This window comes from Aquila chrysaetos, chromosome 22 (genome assembly GCF_900496995.4).
Source record: "Aquila chrysaetos chrysaetos chromosome 22, bAquChr1.4, whole genome shotgun sequence".
In the NCBI taxonomy this organism is placed as follows: Eukaryota; Metazoa; Chordata; class Aves; order Accipitriformes; family Accipitridae; genus Aquila; species Aquila chrysaetos.
In genome coordinates this window covers 19853571-19873894 of record NC_044025.1, presented here as the reverse complement: position 1 = coordinate 19873894, position 20324 = coordinate 19853571, and the positions used below count along the sequence as shown (strand labels likewise).

General features: G+C 44.2%; 1 protein-coding gene and 1 long non-coding RNA gene across 8 annotated transcripts in view; both read left to right on the top strand.

Moving 5' to 3' along the window:
* LOC115334305 lies at positions 1-6728 on the top strand. The gene is made up of 2 exons (XR_003921082.1): positions 1-3282; positions 4952-6728. It is a non-coding gene; the product is annotated as an uncharacterized LOC115334305 (long non-coding RNA).
* Positions 6729-9184: 2456 nt separating this feature from the next.
* RAPGEF6 (Rap guanine nucleotide exchange factor 6) overlaps positions 9185-20324 on the top strand; it is a 133999-nt gene continuing 122859 nt past the window's right edge. For 2 of the 7 annotated variants that reach the window (XM_041119380.1, XM_029998364.2), the window contains exons 1-2: positions 9188-9617; positions 10036-10163. In XM_041119380.1, coding sequence (XP_040975314.1) covers positions 10095-10163 — 69 coding nt within the window. In that variant the 5' untranslated portion in view covers positions 9188-9617; positions 10036-10094. Of the gene's footprint in view, positions 9618-9702; positions 10164-20324 lie in introns of those variants that run through there. The other 5 variants (XM_041119382.1, XM_041119381.1, XM_041119383.1 and 2 more) reach the window with 4 other exon arrangements.

The following is a 20324-nucleotide window of genomic DNA, read 5'->3' as shown; positions in this document are numbered from 1 at the left end:
TCGCCGGGAAGCTGCCGACCCCGTTGGACCGCGGGTCCCTGCGGCAGCTCGCCCGTGGGTCAGCGGGAGAATCGCCGGCTCGGGCAGCGCTCGGCAGGAGCCCGCGCGGGCTCTGTCCAGTGCAGCTCATCAGTCTCAGCAATACGGGGCGAATTCCCTCTGTTTCAGAACGCATATGACAGAGGCCGCTTTAGAGGAAATGTCTTCCATCAGCGGCGTCTGTCCTCTGCCGTCATCCCTCACAGTCGAAGCATGAGAGCTCATTAAGCGTTTCTAATTAATTTGTGATTCGGCTGTTTCCTGTTCAGACTGTCAACTAAAGAGGCAGCTGAGCGTCATTACCGGAGCATGTGGCGGTCTTGCTGTTTCAGCGAGGAAAATACTCCTGCCAACAGAGCTGTACCCCCCTCCTCGCCCACGGCGTCTCCATCTGCCGGACCACCCTCACCGGTGGGCCGTGCAGCGGTCACCGCACCTTCACGTCTCCGGCGTCGCCGGCACCCGTCCCCACGCACCACCAACCGGGGCCGGCCCCCGGCCAGACCCCCGGGGACGCTTTTGCAACTGCTGGCGATTCCCACCCTGGACACAGGCTTCTGCTGAGCTCTGCTCTCTGAGTTTCTTATCGTAATACCCTTCCTGCCGTTTTTGGTTGCAGATTCCTTACCGTTTGCGTGCACATCCTTCTTTTAGACCACAATGGAAAAAACTCTGGGGTGGTTCCTGCTACCTCGAGGTCTCCTTAACTGCAAGCCCACAAACTGTTTCCATTTCTCTTGATACCTTCTTTAAAAAAGTGCGGCACATTTGTAATACCCTCCTGGAGACAGACCCAATTAGTAGTTCACAAAATAGCAACTCCTACAGCAATTGTTTATATAAAAGAAAACACTTCTACTGCAAAGGCAATTTTGCCTTGGATAAAGACAGCAATGAAACCCAACTGTTTAAATGCAACGCAGGCTTCTATGGAAAGAATCTGTCCACTAGCCAAAGCTCTGAGAAAAATATTAATCACTAAAACAGTTTGAAAAATTCAGATGTTGAGATATCTGCTGGTACCATCCATGGCTTTTAGCAAGCTGGTACGGCACTGAGAGCATTCCTAATGGCATGGAGGGGAGCCGGGGCACTTGGAGGGCAGCTTGTCTGCGACGTGTCAAAATGCAGTGAGCTCCATGCAGCTTTCCAGAAAAGTCAAAGCTTGCTGGTTCAAGTTGTGCAGCCATTTCATACGCAGTTATGAAAAAGAATATTTCCTTGACAGGATTGTTCTTGGTGTCGCGGTGTTTCTGGAAGTCAGTGTGCTTCCTACAGGCCAGGCAGCTCTCTGCATGAATTTCAGCATGTTCCCCTTTTTAATGGCAATAGCAAATACGTTTCGAGCCACAGCTCTGCCGACAACCTGACAGCAACCTCCATCACCTCTTCAGTGTTTCAGACTAGGGAACGCTTGCATCTCAGATTTCACCTAGGTGAAACGAAATGCCTAAAAATCTAAAGAAATTGCTTCTGCCTCAATATCACCACTGTCGTCCTACCTGATAGATCTTTTCCCGATTTTTAAATTCACATATCATAGGAAGAAACCAAAAAAACCCCCAGCCCGTTCTGCTCCGAGCAAGAGAAATTACTTCCATGTGGGGTAAGTGATTGCAGGTAAGTGATATTTGTGTACGCAGGTGGCATCTGGTTTTCTGGCATCTGGGCAGGGCACCGAGCCGCGCGCTCGGTAACTTGCATCACCGCATGATTCATACCATCAGCTGACCTTCATCTAGCTGCTGTTCTGCTTTTATTTCCTTTGCTCCCTACAAGTTACAGTAAAGGAAATTCTCCCCGTGTTTCATACACAATGCTTCCTTTCATTCAAGGAAGACTGCGAATGGTTGCACTTTTAGCATTTAAAAACCCAACCGGTACAGTCATCTACTTGAAGAGCACGGGATGGAGTGACGCTTCCCTCTCCCCTCACACCGACCCCCCCCACACCATACGCACCCCAGGCGCCGCTGTACGTTAGTCACAGCCTCCCCCCCCCCGGTGAAATCCCTGCTGGGAGATGCTGCAGACCCTCGGGGTGGGCTGACAGGGTTTGCAGCGCGGGTCCCTCCCCGTTTTGTGTGCCAAACGGAGAAGCGAGCGGGTCTCCAGGACCCCCGGGTCCGGCTCCGCGCCCAGCGAGGCCGTTCCTCCCGGATCCGCACGCGTGTCCGTCCCCGGCAGCTGAGGAAGGACGGCCGGCATCCCTGGATGTCTCGGCTTTTTGATGCACGAAGGTAAAAGAGAGTCTGGTGGTCTCATCCCAGCAGGAGCATCTCAGCTGTGCGCTTTAGGAGAGTTTCTGGGCTGTGGGAAGAGGCCACCGCAGGCTCAGGGTGAATCAATATCCCCTGCCATCCCATCCATCGTGGTACAGAATTACTGTGTGACGTTACCAAGGCCGGGGTCTCTGGAAGGAGGGGAGGAAGGGAGGAAAACCACACCGAGTGGAAGAAGAGTCATCTGCAGATCTTTTCAAAGTTAAAAATAGGCAGGATTTTGTCTGCAGAAGACAGTGTGTTCTGTTATGCTGCTGACATCATGTGAGCACGCCGTACGCTTCTGCATTTGAAGACTAAAACCGACACGCTGAAAACAGGAACTTTCTGAATATTCTGCATGCCTGAGATTTAATGGTTTCAGCGAGCCGCCTGATACCATCTCATCCATATGGCCGTGCTTGGGTGGGGGAACTAAACATCTCATTAGCTCTGTAGGGTCATTAAAAGCCGGAGAACAGATCATAAGGAATAATAAGAATGTATGTCATCATGCAGAGACAGATGATAAAAGCAACCACCTCTGACACTGAGTGCTTCAATGCGAGGAGACCCAATTTACCAGTGTGGAGGAGCTGAGTGCTTGCTAACTCACTAATGTCAGCAGGAGCTGTTTATACTCTCTTCATCAGAAAAATCAGACCGACAGCATCGAAATGTGACTAAAACCAGAGGATGATACAGGGAATTTTGGCCTACATAACTTTGCAATGAGTTCACCGAGCATTCCTGGCTCCCAGGCCTGAACCGAGTCTACTAAACTGTGCAACATTTGTTCATAATCAAATTATAGTTTATACACACACACACAGAAATGCAAACACACAGACACGTATCTTCCCACAAACACACAAAACATACGCATACAGTAGAAAGCTGATGTGCTGCTGGCTGAATTGTTGCACTGTTCTCGGCTGTGATAGCAAAGTACGCCGAGACCGACACCAGCAGCAAGAAAATGGTAAGAATTGCAAATCTTCCCCAGCCTCAGTCTTGATTCAAATGCTGTAATGGTTCTCGGAGGATTTCACAAATAAGTAGCATGTATTCAATTGCATAAAGCAGGGAAGTAGCATGTCAGGCGTTTATTCACAATTTCTTAATCTATTTGATTACCAGTTAAGAAAAAGTCTAGACTGTTGGCCTGTTATTTGGCAGTAGAGAGGTTGTTTATTATTTTTCCACATGCTCGGAGACTTACTCCATTTACTTAAAAAAGGGGGAGGACTGAAATCCTATTTACTCTAATCTTTATCATATTTAAACTGGCTCCCCTCCGTAGGCATGCCCTTTTACTAGCTCAACACTGTCAGCCAAAATGTTGTCCACTTACAAATGTCATAGATACACAGAATGCTAATATTGGGTTATGCAAGCGTTTGGCTTTTTGCCTCTGAAAATAACTACTCAGTAGGAAAATACAAATACCATTGCATGTTCTCTCTGGGTTATAACAGGTCAGTCACAAAATCCCCACTGTTTGTGAAATCATCTTGCAACTTATAGTTATGCAACTTTAAGCGGACCTCAAAAATTAATGAAAGAGACATTAAACGTTTGGAATAAGAGATGTTGAATTGGTTACTCATGCCAGATTACTGGTGGGCAGTTTCCCATGGCAAGAGTGTTTTTTCTTTTTTTTTTTGGTTTTTTTTTTTTGTTTGTTTGTTTTTTTTAAGTCTTCATCTTTGTCTGTACCCTGCCCATTCTTTTACCCACCCTCCCCTTTCTAATGTTTTTTGGCATGAAGTTTCCTAGGACAAATGAAGAAAATCTTGCAGCTAAAGTTTGAACCTGATTATAACAACAAAGAAAATGCAAATGGGGTAGTCACTAGACTCCAGATTGCCTCCTGTCAGGGCAGGTTTTCCCCCGCCACCCCCATCTTTAATTTTTTCAGGCTAGAGCTTGGACATCTGTATACTGTTGCTGGATACCTCCAATATCTAGACAGGTCCATATGCTCTTTTAGCTTTTGCCAACACAGCGCTGGGGCTGGAATCAAATATCTGTAGGTTGTGCGTAGTAAAAATAAAACGGCAGAAGACAGACAAACCATTTGATAAAAGAGCCTGTTTCAGACAGAGCTGTTCCATGGCGGAGCGTCTATCTGTTTGGGGCAAGAGCTTCTGGCTTTGAGCAAATCAGCTGTTTTTATTTTAGATGTTATTTTATAACAGTTTTTAATGTTTTTGTCAGATCTTACTCTCTTTTATCAGACAGTTCTGATAATGTTCGCTGTACCGTGCCTGGGGCAGACTGGATGCTCTGGTGACTCCTGATCGCACTCACTCACATTCGACAGAGCTTGGTAACTCTGCAGCAGGCGCAGGACGGGCAGCCAGCCATTCCTCACCTCAGTTGCACCTTTCGAGTCACTCGGCAGACGGCGAGGGAGAGGAATGCCCTTCTTGGTGCGTGTCTTTTCCCATTTGGACATGGAAGGGAAATGAGGTAGATGAGAACATACATGTAAGTGTCACAGGACAGCCGGTGCTGTTTCAATATAAATAGCTTTCACTGTTCTCACTGGCAACTTTCAGCGAGTCAGAATCAACGCACGTCTTTGTTTTCATAGAAACCTTAGTAAATGAAGAGCAAATAACCTAATTCACTGTTTGCTTTAGCAGATTGCTCCCAACTTGGGAACGAGGACTCCAGAAGCGAGCCGGGGATTACCTGACACGATGGCCGTGGGTGCAATGTTCCTAACCCCACTGTCCTCCTCAGGCATGAAATATTTCAGAATTGCCACCTGTCCTCCAGGAAGCCTTTCTCGTGGATACCCCATAAAGTCCCCTCAGTCAAGAGATGTTCCCTTCAGTTGGGAGCTAAGACCTAGGAAATTGTTGATCTCTCCAGCCGGAGCTACGGTTCAGTCTGCTCCAGGGAGCAGCTGGGGCTTGTCATCCCCCTCTTTTTGCATGTTAATGCAGTCTTAAGACCTTTCAATCTCAAGACTCACTGTATTCACAGTACATTCACACCAGCACTCAGCACATTAGGGACCATCAAAGATGTGTGACAGGGAACATGAAAAGCAAGCAAAATTGCCACTGAAGGTAAAGCATGAGTAGAGAAAGCGTTGTATCCCCGCATTTAAAAGTTCTTAGGCTTCCCATTTGTTTCAGTCTTGTTGATTAAGGCTGAAAAATAAGGGTTTGACTGTCATGACGACCTCTGTAATTGCTTACGTGTGCATGGCTTTCTAGTTTTACCCTTCGGGAAAAATCTGTACGTGGAAGGAAAGCCATGCTAGTCTTGAGTTAAAGAGAACAAAGATGGGGTTTTAGTTTTAAAAATTTTATTATGATACAGCAGAAAGATAAAGATCTCACGATTCTCATGCTTCATTTCTACATTTTACCGTTATCCTTCGCACTGAAGCTCTAGGAATATGCACAGTGGGGAACTTAGCCTCAGAAGGAGCAAAATTAGTGGTGCAATACAAAATGACCGTTTCATTCTCGCTTTTGATTTTGCAAAAATAATTTGATATTGCACACTTTCTGGGACATAATTTCAGAAATTGAAATTTTGAGCTGCAAAACACTGTTTTAGACAGGAGATCAATGTTCTTCTCGGGGTACCTGATCAGTGTTGTGCCATTTGCAAAAATGTAACTTTCCTGCAAAAGGTGCACTTGCACAGAATTACTGATTATCCCTTTGTCTCCCTGATTTCACACACTTTTACTGAACCGTCACAAACATGTTCTACTCAGGAAGTTAATCATCAGAATAAGCATATAGGGTAAAACAGTCTGAAGAGATTCTTCCCATTGGGGGATCCCAGAACATTTTGTTTTCCTCTAGTCAGGCAGAGAATTAGTTTGTACATCTTCCTTGCGGTGTGTTAACCACATACTTAGCTAGTAGTCGTTGCCAATGATGTGAATGAATCTCTGAAGGGGATTTTTTTTTTTTTTTTCCCCAAAGCTAAGAAATCAAAAACAATAGCCTAGCAGCCATATTGGAGAACAAGAGGAAGGAAATGGCCAGGCTGTAATAAAACTCATGGGAACAAGAAATATATAGAATACATAAAAATACAAGTAAAAAATATTTCAGTGTATGATGATTATGCATCTTTCCCACTGGGAGAGGTGAGGAAGCTGAGTTTTACCCTGAAGAATCTGGGATGTGCATAAGGTGGTGAAAGGCGTGAGATTAAAAGACATCTTTGGGAGTGTCAGTGAAGCAGAACAATCGAGGGAACATACCAGGAGGAGGAGATGTACTTTGTAATTTAGCTGATCTTCTCAAATTCACGGATGTTTGAAGCAGAAACATTTAATCTCCTGAGATTGCAACTCATCGGTATGAATAGCAAGACACCTTCGATTCTGATATGTAAGACTACAGATATTGTTATTTTTCAATAAATAAAAAACTACGCAATAAGTAATTACGCTTTATTCGGGCAGAGTGATACAATCCAGACAAAAGGGAAGCAAATTTTCCCCTCCACACAGACAATAGGCATCCTGCTTGGCCACATCCTTTAATCCCAGCCCTGAAATTACTCACTTGTGAAAGCTTCTTAATTGTGTTTAACTACGTAGGCTTTACCATGTGGAGACGTAGGCTGTAACACCAGTAAGCAGTTAGGATCATGACACTCGTTTCCATTGTTCTCCAGATATTTGGGAAAATAAACCTGACAGCTAAAATACCCCCTGGAATAATTGCAGCTATTAGAGCCATTACCTACCCAAATTCAGGTATTTTTGGACTGAGGAAAGTCTTGTTTCACGGGTCAGTTGAGCCAAGCAATTAAATTGGAAGAGCAGCTTTGGTTCCTATCGAGTACCTCTGTCTACCTCATTGCTCGATGCATGTCTGTTGGCTGATGTACAATAAGTAAGGTAATTTGTGTGCAAAAAGAAATTAGAGTACCAATTTTATTCCCATGTTGAATCCCCACTTCTGCGCTATTTTGATTGCGGGAATGCTGAAGAGCTAGAATAGGTGGTAAAATGAGCTACCTTGTAAAAACCGAGATTAGGATTTAAATTATTACAGAACCATGAGAACTGTCATAGCACAGACTTCTGTTATGCTTTTTATTCTAGTCTTATCATTAAGTTTTTTTTCCAGCCATCTGCACTTGGGGAGTATCAACTAAACTTTTACATTACCATTAGCTATAAACTGAGCTGATAAAGAAAAATTACTTGATTTGCTATTACATCTCTGGTAAAAAAAAAGAAGGAAAAAATCAGAAAAAAAGAATCTCTTAATAAAGAAGGATTCATGCTTCAGTTCTTTTCTACTTGCTTCTCCTCGATTACTCAGGAAAACTATTTTATCTCCAGCTTTTCGATTTGGGTTCCTGGCAGGGAATCTCACAAGATTCCCACACTACTGGAAATAATATTTTATGTACTAAAGTTGAAGAAGGATAACATGTTCTGCCAAATAACTAGTACAAACTTCTGACCTTTGGAACAATAACAGACATGATATTTGGAAATGTTAATTTTACCACGGAAGTTCAAAATGAAGTAAAAAAAAAAAAAAAATTGTCTTGATAGACTTTATGGGACTGGAACTGTGTCCTTACCTGATGGTCATTTTTGAGAGCATCGTATATTGTCTCTCTAGCAGTTGCAGTGGAATGACTTTTGGATGTTAAGAATAGTTGCTTTTCAGATCTGGGCTATCCATTCCACTGATACTAGGCACAGCACCAAAAAAGTCTACAGCTGAGGAAATGTCAAATTTTCTCAGATTTTTCTTTGAAGGAAACACTGGAAATATTGTAAAACAACTTGGAATGGCCATTAAAGTCCTTTGGTACAACAAAGACAACTGTGCCATAAAGGGCAAGTGGTAAGGAGAATGGGAAGGAATAGCTGGAGAAAGGGAAGAAACAAAACTGCTCTTGTTTATTAGGAAGGAAGGAGAAAAGGACAAACACAAGTTGTGTGCCTGCATAGCTTTGATCTCATGAATTTACAAAACTGGACTGGGGGTAAGGAAGGAAACCTCCAGAGGCGTGTTTGACACACGGCTGCTTCCTGGTGTCCCCGAGGGGGCCGGCATCACTGGAAATCCAGGTCCTGGGAGGACATGGGAACCAGCCCAGGTCCGCTTTGGAGAAACCCCACGAGACTTCGGAGCCGTGCAACTGCTTTGTGTTTAAGGCCGAGAGCCAAACGCGGGAGGTCGGGCTTTCCACCCCCATGCTGGGCACCCGCGCCTGTGAGGTGAGGCGGGTGGGCTCACATGCCTGGGGAACCCGAACCCACAGCTCCGGGCCTGAAGGAGAGGAACTTTTAGCAGCTCGTGAATCGGGAAGGTAAAAATATTCTGCGGGCTGTGAGGAAAAGGTGGGAACGTACGCAACGTGCAGGAGTAACGGTGGGAACATACGCAACGTGCAGGAGTAACGGCGAAGAAACGACACGCTAACGTTTGGTGCCATGACCGAAGCACGCCCGCCCATCGGAGAAGCGTGCCCCATTCGATGTCGAAACGCGATGAGCGCAGAAAACGAGTTATTTCGGCTGTGAAGGCGGAACACAAGGCGCTGGTAGCAGAAACCGGCCCTGGGGGCGGCGGCCCTGTCAGGAGAAAGGGACGGCGGTGCCACGCGCCGCCGCCTCCCACAGGGCGCGCGAGGCCGCCGCGCATGCGCCGCGCCCCTCCCAACCCTCGCGAGCCTTCCCTCCGCGCGGCTCTTACGACCCCGCCCTCTCCCCACCCTACCGCAGGCGGGCTGGGAGGGGGGGGGCGTCGCTCAGCCGCAGCCCCGCCCTTTTTCCCTCCGCCCCGCCCCTCGCTCTTCTTGCTGATTCTCTGGGTTAAAGAGCCCGCTGTCGCGTTTTTCTGTCTGGGGAGGGGGATGCGCGGTGGGTGAAGGGGGCTGGGTCGGCGGCGGCGGTTGGCGGCGGTTGCTGGTGGCGGCCTGCGGGGAGCGAGCGAGCGAGCGGGCCGGGCTCCGGGCGCGGGGCGAGGCGAAGGATCCTTTGGCGGGCCCGCGTCGCGAAACTCCTCACCCGCCCGCGTCGCTTTGTGCGGTCCCGGCGGGCGGAGCCGCTCGGCGTAGGGGCCGAGCGGGCGGGCGCAGGGAGTCCCGCTCCGGCCGGTAACTTCCCGCAGCCCGCGCGGACTTCTCCTCACGGCGGGGCCGCCGCCGCTGCCGCCGCCGCCGCCTGGGCCCGCACGATGGGGAACGGCGCCGGCCGCCGGGGGAACGCGGCGGCGGGAGCCGGCGCCACCTGCCCCGAGCGCCGCTGCTGAGCCGGCTGCCGGAGCGCTCCCGGAGCGCCGCGGAGGAGCCGCCCGCCTGGTGAGCGAGCCAGCCCGGCAGCGGGCACCGCGCCCGCCCCCGGGGCCTGCCCGCCTGCCTGCCCTCCCCGCCGGCCCCGCTCCCCTCTCCCCGCCTCGGCCTTCTCCTCTCCCCTTCCCCGCCCGGGCCCGCCGCCTGCCCCGCGGCGGTGTGTGTGTGTGTGTGTGTGTGTGTGAGGCGGCGCGGCCTCCCCCGGCCCCCGGCGGGCCCCCGGCGCCGGGAAAGTTTCGGGGCGCGTCCCCGCCCCGCCACGGGGCAGCGGCGAGAGGGGCCGCCCGTGGCGCCGGGGCCGGGGCCGGGCTCCGAGCCGGGGCCGGGCCGTCGTTGGCGAGCGGGAGGGCGGCGGGAGCAGCCCGGGCGGGAGCTTCGGCTGATCGCGTTGTGTTGTTGTGTTCGGTTGTTCCCTGCTCGCCTGGAGGCATCGCCCCCGCCAGCTGTTCTGAGGAGTTTACGGACCGGGAGGAGCAGAGTAATAGAATGACCTCTCCTGTGGACCCCAAGATTAAACAGGCTTTGCGAAAGAAACCATCAGAAAGGACTGCGGAGGTAAGGGGGCTGCGGCTCCTTCCCCTCGGGGTCTTTTTCTTTACTTTTTTTTTGTTTGTTTTGTTTTTCCTTGGCGTAAATCTGGATTCCGACAGGCTGCTTCTTGCTCGGTGCCGGGGTTCGAGGTGTTGGCGTGCCGCGCGCGACCAGGCTGGCGCTCACAAACTTCTTCTGTGTAGAGTGGGGTTATTTATTTATTTCTGTTTTCCAAAGTTGGACCTCTGGAGACCAGCAGCGTTTTAAACATCCAGCGACGCGCTGGATGCAGACGTAAGGCACTTTATGAACTACTTCAGGCAAGCTGTAGGAAGAAGAAGAGGCAGATCACTGAAAAGTAAAATTATGCATGTTTCAGTGAGGCAAAACTTCTGGGAAAAGTTAGTGAGCTGAAAGACTTTGCTTACCTGTACAGTGATGCAGATTTAAACAAAACCAAACTAATTATGCTTCGCAGACTTCATAAAGAGAATGTTTCTCCAGCGAGTGGGAGTGTAGAAATGTGCGAGGCTGGTTAGTTACAATAAAACGCATTTTCCAAATAACTGCCTTCTCTGTCCCTTCCCCGCAAGGTAGTCTGTAATCAGCCATGTATTTTTGGGAATGGTAATATCATGGAGCATTAATTTAATAATGAAATGTGCTTGATAGCATTTGCATTTCACTGAAAAGCTGATTGCAGTTTGTTTGCTTACCCTAGCCTTTTTAAACTTGTTTCCCTTACTGTGATTTTTTTTTTTTTTTTTTTTTTTTTTTAAAATGTGCTCAAGAATTAGTGTTATGAAATGATATGCTCTTGAGATTGTCCCTTTGAGACCGGGAAACATCTGTTCTCCCTTGATACTTCATGGAGAGCACAATGTCCTGCCTGGTCTTCCTTATAAGTTAATTATGAAAAGGCTGCTCAGGGAGAACTGCTGCAGAGACTGCTTCAGAGTATGTCCTAGCAGGACAGAGACCCCAATTCCCCTTCAGGTCAGCCTTGTAAGTGGATGAAGTACACGTTTAGTCCCAATGTTTACTTGCCTTGGGATATCTGATATATTCCTCCTTGTGTCTCTGCTCCCTAAATTAACGATGAGGCAGTCTCTCTGTTGTTTCTGTTTTCTTATTTTTATCACTCCTCTGTTGCTTCAGACTTTTCTTTCTTTCTCTTCAGCTGTAGTCTTCAGTTAGCGAAATTCCTTTGCTGGTGTGGTTTGCAGTGTTGGGCAGCTGGGTTCATCACAGAAGTGTCATTCATGAGCTAGCATACCGTGCTGGCTTGTCATGGGTTTGACTTTGGGCAACAGGTAATCTGGCCTGGCCTGAAACATCTGCCCGCTGCTACTTCTTGCAATACTGATGTCTCATGGCTGTGTACGGCCTTTTGTTCTTTTTTTTTTTTTAAAGACATCACCAGTCCCGTCCCGTCCCCCCCCCCCCCCCCCCCCCCCCAGCAATTGTCGTGGAATTCTTTAGGGTTGTCATCTTATTTTGGCTAAAACTGCCTTAAAATAAGTATTTCACTTAACCTTGTGATGTTAAACTGTCAGATATCATGATGTCCAACTGCACTGGACCGTGCTCTTGGGTTCATGTGGATCTGTGCAGATTCCCATTGAGACTGACATCAGGGTTGTGTGCAGGTTTGAATTTGCCAAGGTATCTCAATTGTGGAAAAAAAAAAAATCTAATCTTTGCTAATCTAACTAATGGTACTTCTAAAATGTTTTTTAAAAAAAAGTAATTCCCTTGTTAATCTGGCCCTTTTTTGGCAGGCATTTAGAGACACTGCACAGTGAGACTACTTGTGATTAAAGTTAAATGTGTACTTAAAACTTGGCAGGATTGGGTCCTCTGTTCTTGTTGCCTGTTGCTGAGTGGATAATTACAGTCAAATCACTTTTGTTTTCTTGGGGTACTTTTGTTTAATATACATTTAGAAACTAACCTGATTTCAAGAAAAGCACTTCCCTGTTTCATTAGCATGGTGTATCTGGGGGTCCCCTTTCTGGATCTATACTACCTGTTCAGACACAAAGCAAAAAATTGAACCTACCCAGCGTGGCCATTCTCTGCCAGATTTCCCAAGCATATGCTCTGAGATGTGATGACAGATGGATATAGGGTGATAAGGGAACTGGAGGAAGCAATTGCAATGTTAATTTTTTTTTTTTTTTTTAATTGTGCTAAGCATCCTGACTTGTCAACTTTCTTCTGTAGGCTGCAAGACTTTGGTCAGGGCAGTCAAAACCTGCTTAGCACAGCCCTTAGGGTCAGACCCCAGTTTCGGGTGTCCCTGTGCAGAGTGTACGAGCTGGTGACTCCTGTCTTGAAGTATCCAGTTGTGCATGGACAAAAAGTGTGGCTTCATTTCTCCCCTCCTACTCTCGTAGAAAGGTATCATCAGCTCCTCCCACATCAAATCAGCTGCATGGGGCTGCTTATATACTTCAACAGCATTTTTATACAGGAAAAACCCCCAAATTCCCCAAACCTTGATTGACATTTTATGATGAGCCAAAGCTGCTTGACCACGAGTTTCAATAGCTTTCAGTCCCTTTCTGCCCCCCTCTCTGTTCCTGCAGTTTATATGGGCAGTTTACCTGGATATTACAAATTACAGGGTTGGGGCTGCGCTGATGAGTAGCGTGGTCTGGTGCTTCATAACTATCATGTGTACAGCAGTCTCTGGAAAAATACAGATAAATAATCCACGTGTCAAATTTTGTGTATGAGCAGTACTATTATCTATATGATTTTGATTTTTAGGACTTTTTCTTGACCAAATGTTTTGATTTGTATGATCTGAGGAACTAAGCAGGGAGGTATTAAAATATTTCTATAATTTACTTATTTTGGGGAATTATCTCGGCAGCTTGCTCAAGTAAAAAATTTAATTCTTGATGCTACAAATATTTTTGTTTGGAAAAATCTCTGTTAGGGCAAGTTTTCAGTGTTGTGGTAACATTCCAATGTTTGCTAATTGTTTAAGTGTATAAGTTATGCATATTAGACAAGTACACGCTTGATTTTTTTTTTTGGGTTGTTGTTGCTCAGATACTTCATGTGTTATAATCTTTAATTTATTTGGCGGAGGGAATTATTTTGATGAACTCCTAAAGATTGTAGCTAACAGTTAATGATGTATACATTTTTATGTAATTGCTGTTCTGTTACTCCATTTAGAAACTTACTTTGGTACTACCCAAATCCGAGAAATCTTGAATTTTTTTCTTTCTTTTATTTTCTTTCTTCCCTCTGCTCCGGTGCATCATAAAATTGTATAGATATGTGATGTAAGCTGGCCGTTCTTGTGGAAAGTCTTTCAGAACGTTTGCTCGTGGACTGATACCCATGTATGTGGCAGATTGCCACGTTAGGATGCGAGTCCCACTTCAGTAAAACTTAAGACTCATTGGTTACACAGATTGACTGTGACCATATACTGACACTATATATAAATCTGTCTCTCTCAGGTTCAGCCTGAAAGTGCAGAATTTGTAAGGGTTCTCCCAGATGTTAGTTTCGATAACAGATTATCCTAAGAAATCATTTCTTCTGTGCGCTCTGTCTTGTCAGACAGAGGGAAACCTTTGCAGTAATTGGACGCTTAATCACTTTACCAAAAAAAAAAAAAAACAACATACCTATATTTAAACTATAGGATTTCATACACTTGCTTAATATTTTAATATCTGCATTTGTCTTCCAGGCTTATGCTGATGTCTGTGTGGTGTTAAATGTGGGAGTATTTATACACACGGGTCCTCCAGTTCTTGCAGGTTGGGAATATGGGATTTATGTACTTCCATGCAATGTTTTAGCTTTGTCTTGTATATCATTCTGCCTGTTTCTTGTGTCACAGGTGGGGATATTAAATTAGTAATTTGGGAATATTTTAATAGAAGGAAATCGTTTGTTCAAAGCAGTAGGAGGGAAGGATGAATGTTTGTGCCGCTCTGTATGCTCTCATTAAAGGTTTAATTTTTTGAGGCCCAGAATTCCTTATCAGATCCATACAAAGGCTGTGATGTTAGTCTTTTGGGGAGTGGTTTAGTGCCTACCACAGATAAGGTCTCAGGGGTTGATAGGGCAAAATAGCAAATGATTATGCTCTTTTTTCTTTCTCTTTCCTTCCCCCTCCCTGTGAGTGTGCTCTCTTCCATTTTTAATGGGTCCTTTTCCCAACGTAGTCTCCTTTTAGTTCTTCATGACTTTGTTCTAGACAGTATTTCCTCTTCGTGGTTCAGAAAGCTTTGCTTTTATTGGACTTCAAAGAGTTTATTTTTATACTCTAAACTCTTGTATTTTCCTAACTTTGTCTTGTTTCAGTAATTCTTGATTAATGTTAATTCAACCTCATTTAGCAATACTAAGTCCTCTTTCTCTTCCTGTTCCCTTTTTATTAATACAGTGGAAAGAGAAAAAAACCTGATTTGCACAACTGTGTCATAACAGGGTCTGCTATTTGGAGTGTGTATGTGATACTTCCTGACAGCTTATATAAAGAGAAATAGATCTGCATGAATCTAAATCATGCACAAATAGTACATTGATGGGCATTATAAAATGGCTGTAATAAATAAAATAAATTATTGCTGACAGCATAACAAAGGCACTCTTGTACTGTAGCACAGCTGAGCCAAACAGAGGAGAACATCTGCTTCTTGTTTCCAGAAATAGCTGGTATTTTGAAGTGGGTTTTTTCATCCTTTTAATAATTTTCTGTAAACTCAGTAGGTGAAACAGGGGGATTAGCCTTTGTTAAAATCCATTGTTTCTGTAGTTTGCAGTGAGCTTTTAGGAGTGTTGAAGTAACTACGGTTTTGTTTTCGGATAGCCATTTATTGTAATCAGAATTCTAGAATCACTACAAAAATCTAGATGCTTGCAGTTATCTTAAAGCTGAAAAGAAATTTGTATTAAATGAAGTTACAGATGCTCGTTTGTATTTAATAAAAATTCCTTACTGTTAGTATGTGGGCCTCCAAAACAGGGAAAAAGGAGTGATGGAAACCTGACTCCTGCCATAATTTTCTACTACCTAACCTCTATCTTACATTTTCATTCCCCCTTTTTTTTGTTGTTAGTCATATATTCTTTTATAGCTGACGCTTTCTAAGACTTTGTCATGCAAGTAAGAGTTCTGGAGCTCAAACTGAAGATGACCAGCAGTTACCTGGTGTAAAATACTTGAGATTTTTCTGTAGCTCTGTGCTTCGGTATCTTTGCCAGCAGGCCTCCCCAGACTGTATATCGAAGATGAACTGAGCAGTGCTATGTAACTTTTATCCCTTACGCTGCAGAGACTTGGTTCCATCTTTGTGTGTGACTGGGCTTGGAAGTTGGAAGAGACCTTTAAAGTCGATGTATTGGTTATCACTGGGTGATAACCAAAGTGATTGCGAACACGTACTGACCTGCCTGCAGTTTACTACTAATAAATGCCTGGCTGGGTCATTGTGTACCTTATGCAGATTGTCTTTCTGTACTCATATGACAACAATTATTATTTACAGTTACAAGAATGCAAAACCTTGTAATATAATTATGAATACTTTATAAGCAGTCTTGTGAAGGCGACAGTTACAGTTTTATTTTTGTTCTGTACAATTGAAAAATCAAATGCAGAAAAATCTGTTGTTTTATTAGCAAAAATGTTGACTAACTGCAGCTTTACAGAAAGACTTGAGAGTGCACGCACTCCAGTCCTGTGTGCTGCCTTGTTGATACCATATTCTATCAGGATCTTTCTAAGACTAGAAACGACCTAGAATTGTGAGGTTTTCTTAAATATTAGATATGTCTCTTTAAATAAAATGTGTTGTAAAGCTTTTTTTTTTTTAATAGCCGTCTAGTAAAATTAAAGTTCTGAACGATGGTACCTGAGGAGTGGTACATTGGATATCATATTGGTGGCTGCAGCTCTTCAGATTGTTTGAGTATTATTCATAAGCAGAATGTAGTTTCTTTGTTAATGAAGCAAGTCCTGAAATTCTTTTACTTTTAATGAAACAGTAATAAACCTTCTCTCTTCCTCCTGCGCTTCCCTGCCACATAGCTTCCAGTTCGAGGTAAAACAAAACCACATTTTTTTTCCAGGCTGCTCATTAATTTAATGTATTTTAAGCTCATGATAAATACAGCGTTGACAATCCTGGAGGATTGTCTGACAAGCCTTGGAGCTTTGGGAGAGCTGCGTCTCTTCAGCTGCCAGCTTGATGAGTTAGGAAGTTTTTAGTGCTTACATTTTCCTCTATTTTGTCTTGTAAGAGTGCTTTGGGTGGGTAGTTGTCTCTTATTATTCTATTTCTTAATACAGTGTAGTATCATGAATCTTCATCTCAATTAGACCTGTGGTTTTCCTGTAATAAAAAAAGCCAAGCTTGCAAACTCTTGTACTACTCACTAAAATGCTTCTTGATAATTCATCTTCATAAACTTTGTATTTGTGCCTTGTTTTCTGAGGTGATCAAGAATGATGTTCTTTGATAGACATGTCTCAATCCTCTATTAAAAAATTTCAGACCAATTGATGCATGTTTGCTGGTAGTTGGTCAGTCTTACTGAGCATCCCTGGGAAACCAGTGTAGGTAAAATGTGGTGTCCCCCTCCCCGAGACTGGGCAGGGTCAAATCTCTCTTCTGGGTAATTAAAATTAGCCTCCTTTTGCATTATTAATCTGTGGCTGATTGTAGGACTGACTCTGGATTCATAAAGTCTTACTTAAAATCAGTGGAATTTGGCTATTTTACTACAGTTGTTCTCATTGCCATGTGAACACGGCTCCATGCTTGTGACGTACGGTTGATTTGCCTGTTTCTTGGCCAGAAGTACTCAACAACCTGGCATGTGTTTCAGTACCCAAATAATTCAGATTATCACTAGTTGGAACCTTAAGTACAACACACTTTCTGAAGCTGAAATCAACCTTAAATTAGTTGCACTTAAAATCCATCTGTTGTTTCAAATGAACAAAAATACAATATTGGAGCATTTACCAGTTTTTAACCAAATGTTAAAATATGTAAATATTCTGCTATAAGAGCTTCAATGTCTGTCTTAGGAGGTTTTTGTTTGTTTGCTTTTGGCCAGTTTTTTTTAAGCTTGTTTTTGTTGTGCTTTCAGCAGCAAGATTGAATGTGTTGCTCATATTAGTCTTTTGATTATTTATGTCTCGGGGACACAAATAACGTTATGTTGAGCCTTGGACAAGGTACTGCGTTCACAGAGGAGGGCTTCTGGTTTGGCTGTTCTGCAGCTGTTGTCTGTCTGGAATACCTGCAAGGAAACTTTGCTAGTGGTTCGCAGGAATAAATATTTTTTCCAGCTTTCTTAACAGTTAAGGCCTGTTGACTTCAGTCAAATATAGATTCATGGTTCCAACCAAGTAAATCAGGTTTCAGGGCACTGTTCTAGCTTCGAGTACATATACTGGCTTTACTGAAGTGTCATTGAAAAATAGGTTTTTCTTAAATTTAGAGTCTGTCTAACAAAGTTTCCTTGTTGAAAAAATTTAATATTAAACAAGTAGAGAAAATAGCATGAATGTTGCTGGGCGGGTGAGTTTTGTTTTTAGAGTCTGTGTCTGTATTAACCCATATTGTGGGTAAGGATGTTGAAGACTGTCCTGGAAAGGAAGATTTGGGCAGGAGTGAAAGGAGTAAAAATAACTCAGATGGAAACAGGGAGACATTGTGATGCCTAAGGTGCCCTGAAGTACATGTATGAATTCTCCTGATTAATTATTTTTGCAAGAGCGTTATTAACCAAAGCTGTTAATAAAAAAAAAAAAAAAAAAAAAAAAAAAAAAGTCAAAACCAAACCCACAAAAAAACCCTCCCCAACACCATTTTCTTTTTTGTCTTTCAGGTTGGGTGAAATGCCAAAGAAAGTAAACTTGTCATGAAAACTCAGAAAAGTAGATTAGGCTGAGTGTTTGTTGTTCGTCACCTAACATAGTGCTAATAACCTAGGAACATGCTTACAGTTCTTCCACCTAATAGCTGTGACTTTATGGTTTCTGATCTCCTTGGCAGCTGAGGTCAAATCATGGCTTTTTCATTGGTTAAATAAATGTCTGGTGCTTGCGTCATTATGGTGTAAGGTAATCAGCATTACTCCTGGAAGTGTCCCAGTCATTGGCTTGGTGTGATTTGTTAAAACTGATTATGGTCACGCTGGTTTCTAAAGCATCTCTTTTAAATATGGGTCTCTGAAGAGTCACTGGGACTGCATTGCTGCTGCTTTCCCTGGCATGGACAGAGCCTGGGATTTTTTGTTTGCAGTGACACTTGGACGTGCTTCTCTAAACCAAACATCTCTGTACCTGCTGGTATGAATCTTGGCGGACTTTAACCTCTACCTGTGCTGGTACTCCACAGCGCAGTATCTTTATACCTCTTTGGCCTTGTAAGAGCAGAAGTGTACAGATGTTGCTTCTGTGACAAGTGATGCTTTTTGGTTTTGTGTACAGAATTGGAAGGGTTATTATAAATTATCTGCCCTGACCCTTTCTTCTAACCTGTTTCACTCTGCTCAGTAGCCAGCCAGAACCACCTGAGTTTGATGCTTCGTTTTTGGTTCCCAACTGCTGCTCTTGGTCATGACTAATGCAAATTCCTTCATGTAGTGTAAAGTCTGCTATACAGAACATGGATGTATTAAAGAGAAGATCAAATTACAGTGCGCTAATAACTCTGTGGACAATGGCTCATGTGTATTGGCATTGTTTGCAGAAAGTTCAGGGTTTATGCTTAGTGAGTCACTAAGTTAGACATGACAAGGTGAAAAGCCGTTCCACCATCCTTGTTTGTCTACTGGATGTAATTTCCAATTCTGATTCATTAAAATGAAGTGGTGATTAGGAATGTGGTTCTGTTATGGGATACAAGTGAATGGGTATCTTCAAGCATTGTCTTGGCCTTTTGAAATGTGTAGTGCTCCTATGTCAAAGTACTAGTCCAGCTTACCTGAAGAAAAGAGTGTGTAGTTAGGTCTAGCTGAGACAGAACTACAAGTCTGAGCTTCAGGGAACTTGAGGGATGATATTTATGAAGCTGGTCTTGTGGCTTTGAGCACTTCTTGTGTCTAAAAAACTCGGTGGAATTGTTGAATCTGAACATCCTAGTCAAGTGTAATGAATATGTGGTATCTCTTTTGTGTGTAGTTACACAAAAAAGTCAGAGGCTATTGCCTAATCTTACTTGCTCCTGCTTGTTGGGATTCATTTGAAGGAAGCAGGGCCGCAACAAAAGCTGTAACAAAACATTTTGGCTTTGTAATTTGTGCGTCAGCGTCGCTTACTTTCTATGACTGTTCTGTGCCTGCATGTGCGTATGTATGGGTGTCTACTGCACACCTTATGTATATGGTTTTTAGGTATCTTTTCTGGAAGATAGATATAAAATAAGGATTTTAAAGGAAATTATATTCTAAGACACTCTTGTACGTATGAATCTTGTATGGGAGGAAGAAGGATGATTGCGGTCTCCGTGTGTTGCTAGTTCCGCTGCAGAGCTCTCTAGATCAGAGGGTGCTCGCGGGAGCTCTGCTTCCAGACCTGGGGGAGGAACTTCCCCTGGTTAGTGATGGCAGGCAGCGATATCTTCACTCGCCTTCCCTCTGGAAGAGCTGTCCTTGGCCTAAAAGAAATGCTCTTTGTGTCGTGCTTTAATGTGTCCAGAGTCTGGTATGTGTAGGAGCAGCTTTATTCAAAACCTCTGTTACCAGGTGTGGTTTGATCTCTTTTTATTGCTCTTTTTTGTTTTGATTTTTAAGCTCCTCATTCTGTTATAATCCTAATACAGAGATACTCGAGCTCTGGTTTCATTAGCATTGTGCCTGTTGATTCAGTGCTGGTTGTTGGTTAAAGGAATTTGAGAATCTGGTGTGAGTGTAGGTAAGAATATTTAATCAAACATCTCCAGAATACATCAAGTTCCTAGTCTTCCTGTGAAATTATTCTCAGAGGACAAACTCTTCTCCAAGTCTCTCACCCTTCACTCCTCTTTCCTTCACCTCAGTTCAGAAAGTGCAATTGGGAGGTTTGGTGTTGCAGCCTGATCTCTGACAAGGGCCCGTTGTATTTGGAGAAGGATTTTGTTGCTGGTGCTGGTGCCCATGAGGCACGGCCTGCAAAAAGCTCTCACCACCTCGTGCTTTCGGTCTATCTCAACA